Source organism: Bos grunniens, chromosome 3 (assembly GCF_055505025.1).
Source record: "Bos grunniens cultivar Pamir isolate PY7600 chromosome 3, Bosgru_T2T1.0, whole genome shotgun sequence".
NCBI lineage: Eukaryota > Metazoa > Chordata > Mammalia > Artiodactyla > Bovidae > Bos > Bos grunniens.
Genome location: NC_141167.1, coordinates 32,206,498 through 32,227,534, shown reverse-complemented (window position 1 = coordinate 32,227,534; position 21,037 = coordinate 32,206,498). Strand labels below are relative to the sequence as shown.

The window sequence follows — 21,037 nt, the reverse complement described above, 5'->3', positions numbered from 1 at the left end:
GTTCCCTCTTAGGACCCTCACCTACACCCGCCTGATCAACAGAGATAGGATGGTTGTCGGCCCCGTTCCTTTAACTCTCTATGGTCTGAAGATTGGTTTTGTAAATGCCTGGTCAGTGAAGTTTGGACTTTAACTTGTTGATCCTGAGAGGTCAGTGGTAGGGGTACATTTGAGAGCCGGGGCCATTTGTATATGACCTTTGAGTTTTCACCATGCCTCTTTCACACCACACCTCTGTGCTCCTTGCCAGGCAGGGTGGGTACCACCTCCAGGTTGGGAGTCAGGGCTAATGCTTCGGCTGCAATGGACCTGAAAATGTAAAGACACACCTCACATGTGGCCACAGGCAATCGTTTCTAGGAATCATTTCTACAGGTATCAAAGTGAACGTTTGCTTGGATTATGCCATTTCAGGAGACCCTTAGAGCACATTCCTAGTGGTCCAGTGGACAAGACTCCATTCTTCCAATGCAAGGGGCACGGGTATGGTCCCTGGTTGGGGAACTAAGATCCTGCATGCCTTGTGAAATGGCCAAAAATGAAAACAGGAGACCCTGAGAATCACATTTTGTCTTCATCCTGTTTAATGGTACGTAAAAATGACAGGGCACAGAGTGCCATTCAGAGATGAAAATTCAAAGGGGAAGCATTTTTCCAGGCTCAAATAAAACAAGTCTGAATTACCCTACATGAATGGCACCTGCTTTTGCTGTGCTAAACCATCAAGTCTTCTTACCTTTAACACGGGAGAGGTGATAGGTGAAGGGTGCAGGTGATAAGTAAAAGGTATTTATTGAACTTTTTCATGTGCTGCTATCACTGTGGCTCTCAGGGTTATCAGTAAATGCTGGAGACAAATGTTTAATCTGTTACTGCTGCTGCTGCTAAGTCACTTCAGTTGTGTCCGACTCTGTGCGACCCCACAGACGGCAGCCCACCAGGTTCGCCCGTCCCTGGGACTCTCCAGGCAAGAACACTGGAGTGGGTTGCCATTTCCTTCTCCAGTGCATGAAAGTGAAAAGTGAAAGTGATGTCGCTCAGTCGTGTCTGACTCCTAGCAACCCCATGGACTGCAGGCTACCAGACTCCTCCGTCCATGGGATTTTCCAGGCAAGAGTACTGGAGTGGGGTGCCATTGCTTTCTCTGCCAGAATCCATTACACGTGAATAAAATCTAAGCTTTCCACCATTCTTGTTGGTGTCTGGAGTCCCAGATAAGTCTTCTGTCTGTGCAAAGTCTAGGTGTTTCTGGTCACTGGTGGCTTTCTGTTTACTTTGCCCAGCTGTTTACTCTCCGGAAACAGAAGCTGACGACAGGACTCCCTGGGTAGACTCTTCATGGAACTGGGAGCTGCAGTCAGACTTCCTGTCGCAGAGGGAAAATGAAGACCTCCAGGACATGGGCTTGGAGGGTACCAGCAGAGCTGTTTCTTCTCTGTGCTGCCCTGGGATCTTTCAGTGTGCCCAGCTCCAGGTAGGTGATAGTTCCAAATGACTTCCTAATCAATAATATGATGGGGAATATAAAGCCATATCATGCTGACCCTCTCTCCTTGTCACATGCCTATTGAATAAGGAACATCTCCTGAAGCAATTTACATGCATCTGATTGCACTATATCAACAACTCTTCAAATTATTGTGGAACCCAGCCACTGACTTCAACAAAAGTTCTCGTAGGAAACTGACGCGTTTAAAGGTATTTTATCACGCTAAGAAGAATAGGATCCTTGCTCTGTATTCTGAACAAAGCCTCAGCATACTTCCTTAAGCAAAAGGTCTGTTATGTATGGAGGAAGAAAAGCCAACTTATAGCAATGATTTTAATGCAAGAGTGACCTACTCTACCTGTTCATCAGGCTAAATTTTTGCTCTCAAACCACCCTCCCCCCGACACACACACACAAACTCCAGATATTCAATCTTTTAGGATTATTTTTAATTGGGTGCAAAACAGGCTAAAGAAACTATCTGAGTTGAAAGCTCAAACTTAATCTGAGTGAAAGTTCAAGGCGGGATCCAGTGAAGGAAGCCTCAGTGATGTATCAGCTGGGGGATCGTCCTGGTGTGGGAGAAGCTGCTGCCCTTGCAGAGAGAGGCTGAAGCTGTCGTGTCCCAGGCTCCTTGTGAGCCGTTCCATCGGAGGAAGGACTGTTAACATCATTTCTCTCACTCATCACATAAAGGCTGTGCATGCACAGCCTCTCATGGGAGGAGCAGCTGGTGCCCATTGGACGGCCCCTGGTGTCAGCTCTGCTGAGCACTCAGCCCCTGCTGGGCACCACCCGAGACCAGGGCGGTGAGTTTTCACTGCCCATATTGGGCACTCAATGACTGTTAGCTATTATGATAGAAAGAACCTCAACTTGGTCCTGAGAAGAATGAAGCAGCCAAGGCCTTCCTTGTGTGTACTATGTGTCTATCAGGAGGGTTTAAAGGGGTTATAGCAACCCTACCCACATGTGGACCCCTGTGTGGGACCTCTCACAGGCTCTCAGGATGCTGAGATGAATAGGACACAAAGGGGTCATGTTCTCGTGGAGAAAATCAACATGGGAGCACATCTAGGTGTACTGTTGCGAGAGAGAGTACAGGAACAAGTGGAAAACCAGAGAAGAAGGGGTGATTGGCTTTACCGAAGACAGTGTGGAGAGGCTTCTAGAAGAGAGGACGGTTGAGCTGAATATTTCTGTAGGAATAGGTGTTTGCCAAATGGGAGAGGGTGAAGGGGTGATTGGCTTTACCGAAGACAGTGTGGAGAGGCTTCTAGAAGAGTCGAGGGTTCAGCTGAATATTTCTGTAGGAGTAGGTGTTTGCCAAATGGGAGAGGGTGAAGAGCATTCCAGGAAGAAGCAGCAGCCTGGACAAGGGTGTGGAGATGAAAGAGCCTGGCTTGTTCCTGCAGCTGCATGTCCATGCCAAGGTGTAGCAATAGTGTTAGTCACTCAGTCGTGTCCAATTCTTTGTGACTTCATGGACTGTAGCCCACCAGGCTCCTCTGTCCATAGGATTCTCCAGGCCAGAATACTGGAGTGTGTTGCCATGCCCTTCTCCAGGGTATCTTCCCAACCCAGGGATTGAACTCAGGTCTCCCGTATTGCAGGCAGACTCTTTATCATTTGAGCTACTCAGGGAGCAAGCTAAAGTGAGGAGCTGCCAAAGACAGGACCAAGGCAGAGTCGGCAGGAGTCAGATCCTGGAAAGAGCTCGGAGGGGGCACCAGTACTCTGGCTAAGGACCTTGAACTTTATCCTCAGTAGTGGGGAGCCATGGAAGGATTGACACAGTCAGACTTCCATATTAGGAAGTTCACTTGGATGTAGGACATGAAGGGGTAAGATGAGTGAAGCTGACAGGCTGGGAAACCTTGCTGAACCCTCCAGTGATGTCATGAGATGGCTGTTGTACCTATTCACACTATGCAGAGCAGCAAGTGGGTCCTCAGAAAGGAGAAGAGATTCATTCACATCTCATGAGTCTCAAACCCTTAGCTGAATCCAGATTTAGTGCATTGGCCTCGACCTGTGATTCCCATGGAGCAGTCTTGAACATGGCATATGTTTGAATCCCTTAGATGAAATGGAAGAATAGCCTTCAGTTCTGCAACAGAAAATGCTGAGACCTTCATATTAGCTAAGAAAGGCTACCAATTTTAGTTACTCTTCTAATCAAGTCAGATGAAATTCTCATTCCATCTTCATAAGACAGACGTGTGTTTATTTATTGCTGCTCTATGTAAGGCATTTAGATGTATTAGGTCTGATCCTCACAGCTATTTGAGGTAAGTGCTATCATTTACAGTTTACAGAGAAGGAAACTGAGGTTTGGAGAGAGAGTGCAACTATTTCAGGATTCCTCACTTAATATGTAACAAAATATGGATCCAAATCCCTTTTTTTTTTTCTGGTTCCAGAGCCCCTGTATTTTTCTGCCTCTTGCTAATACATTCTCCTTTCTCCACCTGCATTGTGGATCTGCCTTGCTGGACTCCAAGGCCATTTCTGTATCTCTGGACCACACATGTGTTGCCTTGAGATGTGGCTTTAAATTCCATGTCTACAACAGCAAATGACACAGAGAAGAGAAATGGAAAACCTGCCACCCAGAAGCTGCCCCTTCCAGCAAAGAGGAAGGATTTTATTTGCAAAGGAGATGCAGCTGCCTAACAAATTGTGTGTGACAAGAAAGTTGTTGTGTCAGGGCATTTCTACAGAAAGCCAAAATATATTGACATACCCCATCTATATAAACTGATGGCTCGCAATTTACTGCTGACCTAATCCTGCCGTGCATGGTGGATCCATCTTTATTTTGATCAGAGACTCCTGTTAGAAAGACTAGGAGACAAGAACTGAGTGAAATATGTCCTCAGCATTCCACACACCTCGAGGAAAGGCAGGTTCATTCTTGTCAGACTTTACGTGGGGGATACATTCCAACACCTCGTAGAAGGGTGTTTGCTGTTACATTGTTTGCAATTGCCAAACGATGAAAAACTGTAAATGTCCTTCAAAAAGAAAACGTTAAATGCCTGTCTTATGATGGAACATTTAGATAAAAGGAAGGAACAAGATATCTTTATGAGTCAACATATATGGGCCAGAAATGCAGTGTTTTTTAAATATTTATTTTTAAAATTTATTTGTTTGGCTGCACTGGGTCTGAGCTGTGGCCTATGGGATCTTCAGTCTTCACTGTGGCATGTAGAATCTTTTTGTCATGGGATGGTATATGGGATCTAGTTTCCTAATTGGGGATTGAACCTGGGCCCCTGCATTGGGAGCACAGGGCCTTAGCAGGGCAGTCCCTGGAAACACCATGCTGATTGACAAAAGCAGGTTATAGAATACTATGCCTCGTATGAGTGCAGCTCACAAAAGCAATGCTGTATCTTTTGTCTATATGTGTATATATAAACATTTGAAAGACTGAAAGGATATACACCAAATTGATGACTGTAGTATCCTCTGAAGAATATGAGAGGAAAATGGATCTGGAGCTGGTGTCAACCACACATGTCAAATTTATAAGGTTATTTTTTATTAAAAAAAAAAAGACTTGAAGGAAGTATATCAAAATGTTAGCAATTGCCAATCCTGGGTTGTGAGTACCTGAGTATTTATTATTTGTTTTCTGTAGTTCTCTGGGCATGTTTAATTTTTCAACATTAAAGCATAAAGAGAATTTTGAATGACAGAGTCAAGTCCGTTGGTCAGAACACCCATCTGATTCATCTCTGTAAATTCATAGTGTGAAGGCACATGTTACAATAGCCATACACAGAGGTCCTGACTGCCCCTGTCTTCTGTTGGGTCCATGCTAGTCCCAGGAATTAAAGATGCAATTGAATGCTAGCCTCGCTTGCAGATGGCTTCCAAATCGTGCCAGTGGTAAAGAACCCACCTGCCAATGCAGGAGACTTAGGAGATGAGAGTTTGATCCCTGGGTCGGGAAGATCCCCTGGAGAAGGGCATGGCAACCCACTCCAGTATTCTTGCCTGGAGAATCCCATGGACAGAGGAGCCTGGTGGGCTACAGTCCATAGGGTCACAAAGAGTGGGACACAACTGAAGCGACTTAGCATGCACACACTTGCTTTCAGATTTGCATTTTGTAGTACTAATAAACCACACACATCTTATCCAGTGTAATTTACAAACAGACTATTCATTCAGCTGATTACCTCATTATATTGCCACCTCTGTAATGAAATTGGGTGCAAAAATGAGAGATCTGGTGGTTATAACTACTTTTTACCAAGTTCCTTCTGTAAGTGATCATCTTGCCCATTAACAGGCTTTCAAATCTCAGAGAAGAAAGTAATTGTGACTCTTAATAGCATGTGTACACATTACTTATCTGCTCAGTCTCCACTGTGGGCCAAAATGGATGGATAGTTGCTAAAAACACAATGTAACGGTTTCTTAGTGAAAACAGGAAGAGGATACCCTGCAGCGCTGTCAAATGCATACTTAAGGTGAAGCCAAATCACAGACAGTATTGTTTTGTCAAACCTGGGAAAATTAGTAGATAAGAGCACAGTTCTAACCACCCCCCCCACCCCCAACTGCTGTGCAAGTCCTGCCTCAAGTAACCATTTTAAAGAACCCACATGTGGTTTCCAGTAGTCTTTGACCTTTCATTAAACATTCAACTTTACGAGGCAATTGATTTTTGCTGGTCTCTGGGGTGGTCATGGAGATGGATTTCACTGTAGTTAATATTATTCTCTTTTTAGGACTTTTGCCAAGTGAGAATGTATTGTTAATGACCTTGTCTGAAGTGATGTGCTAGTGGAGATTATGTGATGCCTCTGCCTAAGGACTGAATCTTGGACAAGGAGATGAAGGAGGCCTTGCCTGGAGATGGAGGGGACTGGTAGAGGGAATGCTGGCCCTGTTCTTTCTGGGTAGTGTACGGAAATGAATGCAGCACAGAGACTAGAGGCAAGCAGAGCTCAGCTCGGACCCCCACGTGGCTCTTGACCATATCCCTCATCTGTCTAGGAGGTTGCTGCCTTCTAGCATTGCTGTCAGGATTAGATAAGATGGCAAGGGTGAAACATCTCATGCAGGACCTGACAAGTCCTGGATGCTCAACAAATCTTAATTCTCTTTCTTTTCTCCCTTTATGCCTTGAAAAGAAACACAAATTACAAAGAATTTTACACTGCTATACATTTTTTCAGATGGAAGAAAAACAGAAATTATAATATACCCATTGTATTACACATGGGGAAACTGGAGGCATAAACAGATTAAAGAACATGACCTTTCTTTGCCTGTTTTACTCAATGTCCCATGAGTGCCAGGGACTAAACAAAAAATGTTACCTTATTTTCTAGACAGATTTCAGGTTTCATGTTGTTTGACTGCTCTGCAGGTGTAGCACCACCTACCTCTCCCATCCCCCACTCACCTCTATGTACTATCTTCACTCTAGCCTGGCAGACACTAGTCTCTCCAGGGCTTATTCTTGGCTGGTATCTCTCAGGAATATTTTTATCCTCTCCCGTGGCTTTTCGTGATCAGATCTGTATCTCTAGTGTAAAATCTCTCTCCTGAGTTCCAGATCTACATAGGAACTATTTATTGAGTGACGCCACGGGCATCTGGAACTCAGCATGCCCCAACTCCATCTTCTGCAACAAATTCCTTTGCTCCTGGTTTCCCCACCCACCCAACCACACATCCAAACTAGAAACCAGCATCATCCTAAGCCCCTTTCTCTCTCTAATCCACATCCCGTCTGGTTACCCATCACTCTGTCCATTCCCCCTGAAAAACATCTCATATGTCTGTCTCCCCCATTCTCTATCCCCTGGATGCCGGAGTGGTTCAGGCTTACATCACTCATTGGTACTATTGCTTGAGCCTCCTACCTGCTTTTCCTGCCTCTGGGCTTTCCCCACCTCCATCTAGCCTCCATACTGCAACCATGGTGATGTCCTAAAGCTCAACTCAGACCATCCATCCTGCATGCTTAAAAACCCTGCCTCCTTGGTAAAGTCTGGAAGAGCCAAGGAAGGATACATGTTTGTCTTCTCTTATCCTAAGACAAACTGTGGGTTCCAGAGCAGAAGCTGTGTCTTATATTTCTGTGTTCTCTTGAGCACAGTATCCTGAATATGATTTGTTCTCAGAAAAAGTTTCATAGACTCATAACATGAAAGAGTGACTTAAAAACCACCTAGTCCAAACTTCTCATTTTCTTTTTTTTTTAATTTTATTTTACTTAACTTTACAATATTGCATTGGTTTTGCCATATATCAACATGAATCTGCCACAGGTATACATGTGTTCCCCATCCTGAACCCTCCACCCTCCTCCCTCCCCATACCATCCCTCTGGGTCGTCCCAGTGAACCAGCCCCAAGCATCCAGTATCGTGCATCGAACCTGGACTCAAACTTCTCATTTTCCAGGGGATAAAACAGAGGCCCTAAGATGGGAAGGGTACTGCTTGAGGTCATACATCTAGCTGTGGTTGTAATCCCTGTCTATCTCAAGCATTTTAGACCTTATAAAGTGTTTTTACATATACTTTCTTATTTAATCCTTCAAATAGCCTTATGAGGTATGTTCTCTCATTATATAGGTGAGAAAAGTGAAGTGCTCAGGGGCTGAAAAACCAGACCAAGATCACCCAGCTGCTGATGGATGATCTTCTGTTCAGAGTGCAATACTCTTTTGACTGTAGCTAGCCATAATCTGAGGCAATAACTGAGGGTTCCATAAATATTGCTGAATGAGTTAACTGATACTTGACTGATAAACTAATGTTCTGTCCTTAGTCCCTCAGTCATGTGTGACTCTCTGTGACCCCACGGACTGTATGTAGCCCGCCAAGCTCCTCTGTCCATGGAATTCTCCAGGCAAGAATACTGCAGTGGGTTGCCATGCCCTTCTCCAGGGGATCTTCCCAACCCAGAGATTGAACCCAGGTCTCCCGCATTGCAGGCAGATTCTTTACCACTGAGCCACCAGGGAAGCCAGCTTTGCATAAATGAGCAAATATATATTTATTGAATGGATGGATAGGCAGTGGAATGTAGACTTAATTACCTCCTGATACTTCACTCTCTTCTCTGTGATGACCTTTAGAGGTGAAAGGCCACCCTCTCTTGGGTCAAATGCAGTCAATGAGAGCCTTGCCAAGACGAGACAGACGCGGAGTGTGGATGTCACGCCGTTGCCTATTGATTGCGAGCTGGCCAGCTGGTCCTCCTGGACCACGTGTGATCCCTGTCAGAAGAAAAGGGTAGGTACCCAGACCTTGGGAGACCTCTAAGCTTCCAGGAGCCCTGTCCCTCAGCAAGATCAGTTAATGTACTGCTGACAGTAGCTGATCATAGTAGGAGTTTGATAAATGTTGGCTGATTTAATAAATGAATTTTATTCCTCTGAGCTTCCAAGGAGCAATCAGATCCTGCCTTTGATCCTTCAGGTTTGTTTTGAAGCATATCTGTCCTTTCTCCCATTAACAGCTTCCTAATTAGACTTCCTGCCTCCAGCCTTATTCTTTCAATCCATCTTTCATGGGGCAGCCAGGGGAGCCATTGGAAATGAAAGTCTGGCTGGTCTGTCCCCTGCTTGAACATCCAAAGCCTATGCATGGCCCTTAGGATCAAGTCCAGACTCATGGTCTTCAAGGTCCCCACACCTTAGATAGACCTGGCCCACATCTTCACAGAACATCCCCCACACCAGCACAGAGAATATATGTGTTTTTCTAACCATTTCATACTCTGTTCTCAGGCTGAAATGTCCTTCCCACTTCCTTCACTGACTAACACCTACTCATGATTTGAAACTTTGCTAGGGGCCACCTCTTTTGAGAAGCCTTCCTTGAGTTCTCAGCACCCCTCGCTCTTAGCCAGACACTCCTTTATGAACTGCAACAGCTCCTTATTCCTGCTGTGTCCTAGCACTCCTCATTTTCTTTTATTTGCCTTTCCATTGAACTGCAAGTGCTTAAAAACTTCTTCAATTCTGTGTCTTTGGTGTATAGGCCAATGTTTAACATGTTTGAGGTGCTCTATAAATATGTGTTTGATCTCCTTACATTTCCTGAAATCTCTGTAAGGGAGGATAATTGTTACCCTTTCTGTTAGGCAGATAGATCAACAGAGACCCAGAGCAGGTGAGTGAATTCTTGGGTTCACTTAGTAGTAAAGACAGATCTTGAACTTGGGCCATCGGCTTCTTGTCTAGCCAGTTCAACCAATCAAAACACACCATCTCTGTGGTATTTGTTCTTCGAGCTTTCTTGTCACAGGAAGGCTGATGCAGGATCCAGGCCTAAGAACAGCACATTTATCACAGAATAGAGAACGGTTCTCACTTTTCCCAGCTCCTCGGGCAACCAAAGCAGCCATGAGCTAAGACCCTAAAGAGGCTGTGGAATAGGCCCAGGACAATTACACACTTAATTGGATCAATGTGGAGAGCCAAGCAGATACATTCAGTTCCCACAGTAGGCTTTATTGCTGACGTGATTAACATTGATCCAATTATTTGGATAATTGCTTCATCTGCACCATAAACCAGGAAGACCCAGTGTGAGCCAGCCATCCATCCACTCATCCAGTCAGAGCTCTACACTCAGACTTTGCTATGCATGTTCCCTCAGTTGGACATCATGTCTGCAGGGTCAGTGGCTGGGAGTTCATCATTTCTTTCAACAGGGATTGAGAGATGTCTTTCCTTTATCATCTCCACAGTCCTCAAACCCATTTTGTCTCTGGTGCCTGGTGCTAGTCTTCTAGTATCTTCTTTGCAGACCTTATCCCTGTCCTGCCAGCCCCTGTCTCCTAGGAAGAAAGATGCTCTAGAAATGCAAAGGAGCAGAGGTGGATGGTTGTCTATATTTCTTTTCTAGATTTCTGGATGCCATGCACATAATAACTGGGGCTGGTTAACGTGTCAGTCTTCAGAGGGACTGCTAACAGGTCTCCTGCCTTTGGTAGCACCAAAATCTTGACTGCAGCTAGCATTTGGAAGTCACCCAAATCTGATAATTTCCTTCCCCTGCAGTGGCTTCTCATTTACCACGAAGAAGTACTAAATCCAACCTTATTAGGGCCCAGGAGGGCCTGCCTTAGCTGTTCCTGGCTCCATGTCCATCCGTCTCTTCTCACTCTCCTTCTTTAACTCTTCTCTCCAGCCAGGGTGGATTTCTTGTTTCCTGGAATAAGGCACGTACTCTCTAGCCTCTCAGGTTTGGCACAGCAATTCCCTCCATCCCGATTGCCCTTCTCTCCCCTCCTCATGCCAGCATTCCATGCTTGCCTGACGTGTCTCCTCACCCTTTGGGGCTCAGCTCTGATGTCGCTTCCCCGTCTCCTAAGTCTGTGCTGAGGACTTCCCTCTGTTTACGGAGCACTCTCTCCTGGCCCTATCACGGCTGCCCTCCCACTGTGTGTTCACTGCCTTGTGCTTACCATCATGACCACCACCAGCAGCTGTGACCTCCTTGAGAACAGTCCACAGGACATGGTTATGATCAAATACAAACAAAGCATAAAAAGCACCCACGTTTTTCCAGCATTGTGTAGCTGAATCAATATTTTGGAAATCCAGTCAATATTTCTGGAATAAACAAACAGGAAAGTAGAGACAGAGAAATATTTACTGCTAAAATTATTAATAATTCAAAAGAAAAGTAAGCAGAAGAAATTGAATGCCTACTCTGTACCAGACAACAATGAGATTTCATATATAATTGAAACTACATAGCTGTACATAATTATCCCCATTTTACAGATTAGTAAGTTGAGATCACAGTGCTTAAGTAACTTACCCAGTATCACATAACTAGAAAGTAACAGAGTCAGTGGCTCCAAAGTGGATACTTCTGCATTTTAAGCTACTTAGTAAATGAGAATACTTGAATCAACCCATTGGATTAATCAAGCTGAAAGACTGAACTGGCCCCATCAATTCACTTACTACCTTTGACTTGAAAGTCCATGCTTTCCCCAAATTCAACAAACCTGTATTGATCACTGTGGTACAGAGACTGAAGATAAAGTCCCTGCCCTCAGAGAGTTCCCAGGCTATTTGAAATAGGTAAACAGCCAGTGGCAATATAGATCTTTAAGTGTGCCCTCCGCTCCCCATGTCCCTGAGGCTCTGGCTCTGTCTCACCTTGCTCCTCTCTGCTATAGTACAGACATGCCTACTTGATCCGGCCCTCTCAGTTCCATGGGGAACAATGCAACTTCTCCGACAAAGAAGTTGAAGACTGTGTTTCCAATAGACCATGCAGAAGTCAAGTGCGATGTGAAGGCTTTGTATGTGCACAGACAGGTATAAAGGGGCACAGGAGTGGGAGGGGATGGGTATCAAGTGAGGTGATGGCATGTGATGATGGGAGCACCGGCTATTGCCTAGTGCTCAAGATCAAAGTCATGTGTCAGGCCAGGAGGCCTCCTTGTCCTCCTTGACCTCTTTTTACACATGTTATTTCATAAAAACAACCCTACCATGTAGGTGTTAATATTACCCCTATTTTACTAATTGAGAAATTGAGATTCGAGGAGTTACTCACCCACAATCACTTAGGAGGTAAGTGGAGGAGATATAATTAGGAATTTGGAAATTCAAATTACATTCACTGACATTAAGGACACCAAAATTCTGTGTGCTGGAATCAGAAATCCTAAATCAAATTTTATTTTGCCTTTGTAATTTAGAAGAAGTCATTTGAACCTTTCTTCATGTTGGCTGTCTACACAGAAAGTCAGAAGTGATGTTAACACCTTATAAGTTTGCTATAAGCATCAAGTACACAGTGGGTATAAGAGGTCCTTGCAGACCGTGAGCCCTGCTGGCTTTCTCAGAGGTTTGGGGCTAACTACAATGTAGCCACACTCTCTGCAATAGTTCAAAGGGGTGGTAGCATCATTTATCTCTGAAAACTTTGGTGAGATAGTCCCTGCATTTCTGTATCACCAAGTTTAGCATAACCCTTAATGCATGAGATAGTCTTTGAAACATTTTTGATTCAAAGAAGGAAGGAAAAAACGAAGGACTGATGGATGGGCAGACAGAGGGAAGGAAGGAAGGAGCAAACAAATGAATTATCATGAGCTGCAGAACTCAGTAAACACTTTCTTTTCAATTAATTCCTTTAACTAATTCAGGCAAACCTGACTCTCTTTCTCAAAGGCTGCAACAAAAATGAGAGTATTTTGACCCAGATTACCTAGACGCAAGTTACAACTCTCTACATTTGCCACAACTTTGTGAACTGTGCTTTAGTATCTTTTCAGAAAGAACTAGGGATTCTTAGAGCAATTTCTAGGCATTATTGCAAACGCAGAGCTCCATCCAGTAAATCTGAAAGATGTTTACATATATCCATGGACTCATTATGACTGGTGTTCCATGATTCTGACCAAAGCCAATAATGGTTATTCAGGCCAGCTTTAGTTTAAATGCCTTGTAACAAACATTTGAAGACGAGATTGTTACTCTTCTGCCTTTAATACCCAAAGAACATTGGTTTAAAATGAACAGACATGCTTAAGTAAAAATGGCCACCTGTTTTATGGGCTTTACTCCCAAAAGATATGCAAATAAGAAAGGAAGTCAAGTCAATGGGGAAAAGAGTTTCAAGGAAGTGGAGGAGCCTCAAATAACTTTAAATATATAGTCTAAATATTTTTAATATCTACTAGTCTGAGTGGCTCTGATGTTGAAGGCAGTGCTGTTTAATGTGGTGAGTTTGTGATAAGAAAGCTATAGGTTCCAATCCTCCTGCCAGTTCTTACCAGCAGTATGCATTTAGACCATCAAAGCACTAATAATAGTAATAACACATACCCAGCTCTTACCATGAGTCGGTACTGTTGCATTTATTTGTCTGAATCCCCAGTGACCTTTGGGGGTAGGTATGATGGCGTCTCTACTTTACAGATGAATACATTGAGACAGGGAGTCGGGAAACACACGGAAGGTGCCACAGCAGGTACTGTTGCAGGGCCCTCTGAACCCACCTCCTCTCTCCAGTCCCAAGCAGAGGAGTCCAGCCTTCCTTCCGGTCTGCCTAGCAAACCTGCCCTCAAGAGCGTTCAGAAACACAACACTGGCTTCTGACGGGGAATAAACAGTGAATTCCATGACCACTCACCCCCAGTACACGAGGACTAATGCAAACAGAGCATTAAAGTTGCAGCCAAGAATCTGGGTCATGGTGGGTCTGAAGCCATGTGAATCACCACCCCCCCTGCCCCTTCCTGGCCTTGACCTGTGGGTAACCCCATTTCTCCTTCCCAGGGAGGTGCATAAACCGAAGACTTCTTTGCAATGGGGACAATGACTGTGGAGACCAGTCAGATGAGGCGAACTGTAGAAAGACTTATAAAAAATGTCAGCAGGAAATGGAGCAATACTGGGCCATTGGCAGCCTGGCCAGTGGGTAAGTTACCTTTTTCTGTTGTGGAGTGGGGAGAACATACAAGTAAATGTGATCTGGAGAAGAGAGAGGGAGGGAACGGTAGACAGAGTGGCTCCTCTGTTCCCTTCTGGAAAAGGCTGGTGTGTTAGCAGACGCTCGCAGCTGCTTCCTGACGACAGACCCGGGGGCTCTGGGAGCACGTGCCATGACCAGATGGACCAGATGTGACTGCAAGGAGGGAGCACTGAGGAGAGAGCTGTGGGGGTGGGGGGGGTGGGTGGTGCATGGCAGCTCCACACGAGGGCTGGGGGAAGAGTTATTTGATGCCTGCTCTGTGACCATGTCAGGTACTTTCTAAGCATTACCTTTGAAAGCTGTTGACAACTGCCAGGGAGCTTTATCTGTTTCTCTGTCCCGAGGCCTCAGCAAGAGAGGCCGGCGCAGAGCAGAGGCCACCAAGTGACTGGTCAGTGCAGGAGTGCATTTCCAGCATGGCTCTGCCGGCAGCCTGTGTGCAGTTAGTCTGGGGGCTCTCAGTTGGTTAAATCCTCCGGGGAGGTGAGGGATCAAAAGGGGCTGACTGGCCTGGCACTCAGCCTCCTTTCCTGCTGTGCTGTGCAGCCTCTCAGCCTCTAGGGGAAAAGTCAGGGCCTCTCCTCACAGATCAGCATATGTGACGCAGTGTGGGAAGCAGAGAGGCCCTGGATGGTATTCTCCTCCTTCCTAAGCAAACATCAGGTCTCCATCCTGAAAGGTTGCTGTTAGAGACACAGCCTCCTCATGTGGGGAAGACCTCCTCCCAGGACCGCCTTAGACACTAGCGATGATAAGCCCCATCTCCTTGATGAGGACACTGAGGTCTGGGAAGTTAGAGCTCCTGGGGGGTCACAGGTCAATGAGGGTGGCAGTGGACAGACAAAGCCAGCAGCAGAAGGAGCTGGACCCTGCAAGAGGGGCAGAGGGATGGCTTTCGTGCTTTAGTTTTGTCATTCGTAGACAGAAGTCAGTCACACCCTTCTTTTTAGGTCTGTGAGGGATAAATAAGCTAATGCCGTGGTAATAAGCTAACACATGAGAGGCAAAAAATGTGGTGGGAAGAAAGCAGACTCTGCTCTTGACTAGACTTAGACGCTCAGACTTTGAGTCCTGGCCCCACCAGCTGCTGGGCAGGTCAGTTGCCCTCTCTGTGTCTTACTTTCTTCATCTGTTAAATGAGTATAGTAATAATACCTATGGATTCATTGAACCAACATGTGTAATTGATTATTATGGTATTAAAGAAAATAAATGAATATACATTATTATGCTACATGAAACCCTATCACAGGAAAGACAGCCTGAAATGATTCTGGTAGGAGCAGAGCAGACCAATAGGCAGAAGCTGAAAGGAGACAGAACTCCTTTTAACAAAAGAAACAGAGCTGTCAGTCATAGTCAAAGCAGGTCAGGAAATGGAGGCTTGCCTTAGGAGGTGGTGAGAAATAATAATGTTGAGGTAGAGATGAGATTTTCATCCTTTCTAAATGGACATAATGACATCTACTACCCAGGGCTTTAGGGACACTACATAAGGTGATGTCCTGAGCCATCCGTGACTGTGCCTGTTTCCAGTTAGAAACTCAGTAAATTGGAATTAATTTAGTGTCTTGTGATAGGAGGCATACAGAAATTAAAAGGAAAACCACCATATCTAAGGAGCACAGAATCTTGGGGAGATGCTGCTGCTGCTGCTACTAAGTCGCTTCAGTCGTGTCCGACTCTGTGCGACCCCAGAGATGGCAGCCCACCAGGCTCCTCTATCCATGGGATTTTCCAGGCAAGAGTACTGGAGTGGGGTGCCATTGCCTTCTCCAATGCATGAAAGTGAAAAGTGAAAGTGAAGTCGCTCAGTCGTGTCCGACTCCTAGCGACCCCATGGACTGCAGCCCACCAGGCTCCTCCGTCCATGAGATTTTCCAGACAAGAGTACTGGAGTGGGGTGCCATTGCCTTCTCCGCTTGGGGAGATGACAGGTAAATAATAATAAGTCTTTATCCCAGAACAAGCCATGTTCTAAGCACTTAGTAAATATGGATACATGTAATCCTCACAGGCACTCCAAGAGATAGGGTTTTCTTTGTTCTCATTTTATAGATAAGGAGACCTAGGTACAGAGGCTAACTGGTATGCCTGAGGTTACATAACTTGTGAATGCCAGCACATTGGCTCATCACCTCCCGTGTAGACCATTCTTGTAAGGTAACTACAGTAGGTGCAGAACAATAAATGCATGAATGGGGCAAGCATGGGATCTAGTAAGGGCCTCTAATGCAGCTTAGTACAGTTCAGTTCAGTTCAGTTCAGTCGCTCAATCATGTCCGACTCTTTGCGACCCCGTGAATCACAGCATGCCAGGACTCCCTGTCCATCACCAACTCCCGGAGTTCACTCAAACTTGTGTCCATCGAGTCGGTGATGCCATCCAGCCATCTCATCCTGTCGTCCCCTTCTCCTCCTACCCCTAACCCCTCCGAGCATCAGGGTCTTTTCCAGTGAGTCAACTCTTCGCATGAGGTGGCCAAAACTGATGCTGAGTTTCAGCTTCAGCATCAGTCCTTCCAATGAACACCCAGGACTGATCTCCTTTAGGATGGACTGGCTGGATCTCCTTGCAGCTTAGTACAACAAAAGAACTTAGTCTAGAAAGATAAGTAAGAGATAAAGGAGTGAGTATGGCTTCCCTGGTGGCTCAGCGGTAAAGAATCCTCCTGCCAATGCAGGGAGAATCAGGTTCGATCCCTGGGTCAGGAAGATCTCCTGGAGGAGGGCATGGCAACCCACTCTAGTATTCTTGCCCAATAAATCCTGTGGTCAGAGGAGCCTGGTGGTCTGCAGTCCATGGGGTCACAAAGAGTTGGACACAACTGAGCAACTAAGCAAGCGATGAGTGGCTAGAAGGGTATTTAGGCATAGGGAACAGCCCTTACCAAGAAGAGAAAGAGCAAAACAGACTGGAGAGAGAACATCTCCATGTAGTAGGGGACAGGCTTTGTGGTGGTGGCTGGGAGTGGCAGGGGATAAAGCCTCAACAGATACTGAGGACCATGTGTGCTGTGCCCAGGAATTTGGGTGTCCTTTAGTAGGTCCACCAGTTGGGATTATATACTCACCTCACCCCCTTTTCTGCCTCTTCTTCCCTGCAGGATTAATTTGTTCACAAACAACTTGGAGGGCCCAGTTCTAGATCATAGGTATTATGCCGGTCTGTGCTCCCCGCATTACATACTCAACACGAGGTTTCGGAAGCCATACAACGTGGAAAACTTCATTCCACAGGTATGTGCCAGCCAGGGCCATGGCAAGGACACTGGCAGAGGAGCCAGAAGCTTGGGTCTGGACCAGGTCAGCAGCCCCCTGCTGGGCCAGCTCAGATGCTTCGCCTTTTCTCTCTGAGCTTCAGTTCTTCATATGTAAAATGGGTGGTTGCTTCCTCCAGACACAGCGGTGAGGCCAACCTACGCTGTATAGTAGAGGCAGTGCAGATATGTAGTAGCATAATTATACCAACGACAATAACAAAAACTGCCATAAAGAGGCAAGCACAGCTTAGGATTTAGAGTCTCATAGATGTCTTTGCAACTTACCATCTATATACTCTGAGCCTCCATTTTCCTATCTTTAAATTGGGATTTTAAAGGTTCTGCCTGCACAGAGGGGATAAGTGAGTGTAAATGCTTAGCACACACACAATACCTGGTTTAATTGTGAGTCTCAGGAAGTGTTTTTTTTTTTTTTTTTTAATGAAAAAAGGTTCTTTTTGCCTTCTTATTTATAACTGATAGCTTCAGTTTCACATTTGGATCAAAAGCAAATGCAGACACTGTAGGTCCTTTATTTTGCCTTTGAAAAATTTCATAGACTTTCATATACAAACATGGGTATCACAGCTGGGACTTGCCAGCTAGACTTCCAGAGTTCATCCAGACATTTTGTGTGTGTGTGTGTGTGTGTGTGTATGTATGTGTGTGTTAGTCGCTCAGTTATGTCCCACTCTTTTTCGACCCCATGAACTGTAGCCTACCAGGCTCCTCTGTCCATGGAATTCTCCAGGCAAGAATACTGGAATGGGTTGCCATTCCCTTCTTCAGGGGAACTTCTGACCCAGGGATTGAACCTGGGTCTCCTGCATTGCAGGTGGATCCTTTACCATCTGAGCCACCAGGGAAGCCCCAAAGAATTACATCAGTGGGGTAGGAAGTGACCCAAGCAACTTAACCTCATGACTGGAATCACTGGTCAGTCAATGATTTGAATGAATGTAGTCAGTTGAGTGGCAAAGATGTAAATGTCCCAGATGCTCGGTGATACTAGAGACATCACGATAGTCATGCAAGAATCCTAGCAACCAGAGACAGCCAGACAACAGGAATCAACTTCTGTTATTATCAAATCCTTGCCTATTAGAACCAGGCATTGTTCTAAGCATTTCTGTAAGTTATAAAATGTTCTGCCAAGATAAGCCTGTGTTATTAACACAGACTTAAAAGCAATCTCACAGGGAGTGGGGTTCAGAGTAGACTATGTCACTGCATAATGCACACGTAAGGCAGAGGGGGAAGATCTGGGTGTACCCCAGGACCCCGGTGTACTTTAGGCTAAATTCTTGCTCTGTTCTTGACCTGTTTCCTCATGTGTAAAATGAGAGGACTGGACTGGATGACCAACTTTAGGCTAAATTCTTGCTCTGTTCTTGACCTGTTTCCTCATGTGTAAAATGAGAGGACTGGACTGGATGACCAGGTTGGTAGTTTTCATGTCTAAAATTGTGCAGTCCTAGGATTTCCCTGGTGGTCCAATGGCTAAGACTTGCATTTCCAATGTAGGAGGCCTGGGTTCAATCCCTGGTCAGGGAACTAGACCCCATAAGCTGCAACTAAGACCTGCTACAGCCAAATACATACATAAATACATCAACAAAAATTTTAAAATAAGATAAAATAAAATGGTATAGTCCTGAATGTTAAGCTGCTACCTCTCCTTTCTCTTCCTTCCTGGTCCCCTCCACACCCCCATACAGTTACTGGCTAAAAATTACAAAATGAGTCTTGGGATAAATACACCCTCCCCCGTGTTGACCAGCACCATCCCTCTGACCTCCACTTTTTTTTTTTGGTATCTCTATTTTTTTTTAAATATAAATTTATTTATTTTAATTGAAGGTTAATTACCATATTGTAGTGGTTTTGCCATACATGGCCTCCACTTTCAAAGGAGAATCTCAGAGCAGACGTTTCTCTCCTGGTAACCCAGGCCGGCTATGTAGCTCGGAGTCTCCTCTCTCTGTAGCTGTGTTTGGAGCACGTGGCAGGCACTGTGCAGTGTTTTACCCATACAGACTCAACCTCAGAACAAGCCCGCTGGCAGGAACTGTTACTGTTTCCATTTTATACAGGAAGAAACTGAGGCACAGAGAGGTGAAGCCCAATGTCCAGGGTTACCCAGTGAGAAAATGGTGCACTCCGCCTTAGGGCTCTCACTCCAGACCATGTTTGGAATCACGTCTGCTTTTCTTCCTCAGAAGCTGAGCTGTTATGGGGGACTGCAAGCCTCCAGAAGCCAGTGGATGGGAATGGAGACACTTTGGGGCTGGTCACTTGGGGGCCACCGAGGCAGCGCCCTAGATACTTCCCTGTGCACAGCACCACGAGCACCAATTTTTGAGCAAACAGCTCCTCTAAGTTCGCAAAGGCTTTTTGCTGTTCTGTCCCTGCATCTGCCCACCCCCATACCCCATCCCAAGACCTTTCACCAGCCCCTCACAAGCTGCCACTGAGCTCCTCGTCTGCACGGGTTTGCCTCTCTGACCCCAAATCCATCCCTTCCAACCCAACTGCTGTTCTGTCCTGTCATGAGTTTCCTGGTGCTCAGCCACTGCCTCTGTTGGCTTTTCGGCAAGTCATCCCAGAGCCCCAGAATCTGGATGCCAGCCCACTTTCTCACTCTCTCATGGACGCTGTCTTCTCCTCTCTCTTGTTTCTTCTGGTACAACCACACTCGCATTTTCAACCCCCTGCAGTTTCTGGCCCCACCCTGCCCTCTCGTACCTTCACGTTTCTGCCTGCACCCAAGTCCACAGCCTAGAATGTTCTCCTGCATTTCTGCCCATCAAAACCCAAATCAAGCACCCACCTCTGAGTGTCTGCTCACCGTGTTGGGCTCATCTGTTTCTCCTGCTGGATCAAGAGCCCTGGGAGTGGAGGTGTGGGTGCCTCTGAGATTTTTGCATCCAATGTACTTTGTTTAATACCTGCAACATAGTAAGAGTACAGTGTGTGTCGGTTGATTTGAATTGAACTGATGTGAGTCAAATGACATATGGAACATTTGTTTTTTTCTTCCTTCAGACCCGAGGCAAATATGACTTTACGTTGACAGAATATGAATCGTACTCAGATTTCGAACATAACGTCACAGGGACGGCAATTAGCAAGTCTAGTTTCAGCTTGGGTTTCAAAATTGCTGGAATATTTGAACTTGGCTACAGCAGCATGAGTAATATTGGCCAACATTTTATTAGCAGGATCAAACGATTCTCTCATACGGTAGGTACCCTTTGCTTGCTTTTCCATTCCTATGTATTCATTTGAATTTTCATATCCACGGATGTCTGTATACCGTGTTGCTATTAGTCCTGACAACCAATTATATTTGTTACATTGAAAAGCTTTTCACAAAAAATACCTTGGTCTTACATTAACTTTACTTTTCAGAAAGATCAGCCAGTGGTGGCCGTCTATAATTATTTACTCTACTTTTTTAGTATAGCGTTGTTTATTTTTAAATTGTTTTAGTTTTATTGGAGTATAGTTGATTTACAGTGTTGTGTTATTTTTTCAGTTTTAATATTTTTATTGAAGTATAGTTGATGCACAGTGTGCTTTCTGTTGCAGCCAAGTGATTCAGATATACATATATATACACATTCTTTTCCATTGTGGTTTATCATAGGATAGCGAATATAGCTCTCTGTGTACTCTAATTTTCTTTTCTTATTTTTTTTTTGTACTCTTATTTACTAATAAGCTTTTCACTTGGTTTTTATTAAACTAAGGAGCATAGTTTTGCCAAAACTAAATTATTTCTGGAGACTTTTCGAC

At 45.1% G+C, this 21,037-nt stretch overlaps 1 protein-coding gene across 1 annotated transcript in view; it reads left to right on the top strand.

Moving 5' to 3' along the window:
* The first annotated feature begins 1,288 nt into the window (after positions 1-1,288).
* C8B (complement C8 beta chain) overlaps positions 1,289-21,037 on the top strand; it is a 43,289-nt gene continuing 23,540 nt past the window's right edge. Inside the window, exons 1-6 of the mRNA XM_086390189.1 lie at positions 1,289-1,474; positions 8,603-8,759; positions 11,668-11,809; positions 13,781-13,922; positions 17,084-17,216; positions 20,285-20,482. Of these exons, the coding sequence (XP_086246315.1) occupies positions 1,383-1,474; positions 8,603-8,759; positions 11,668-11,809; positions 13,781-13,922; positions 17,084-17,216; positions 20,285-20,482 (864 nt within the window). The 5' untranslated portion in view covers positions 1,289-1,382. The remainder of the gene's footprint in view (positions 1,475-8,602; positions 8,760-11,667; positions 11,810-13,780; positions 13,923-17,083; positions 17,217-20,284; positions 20,483-21,037) is intronic.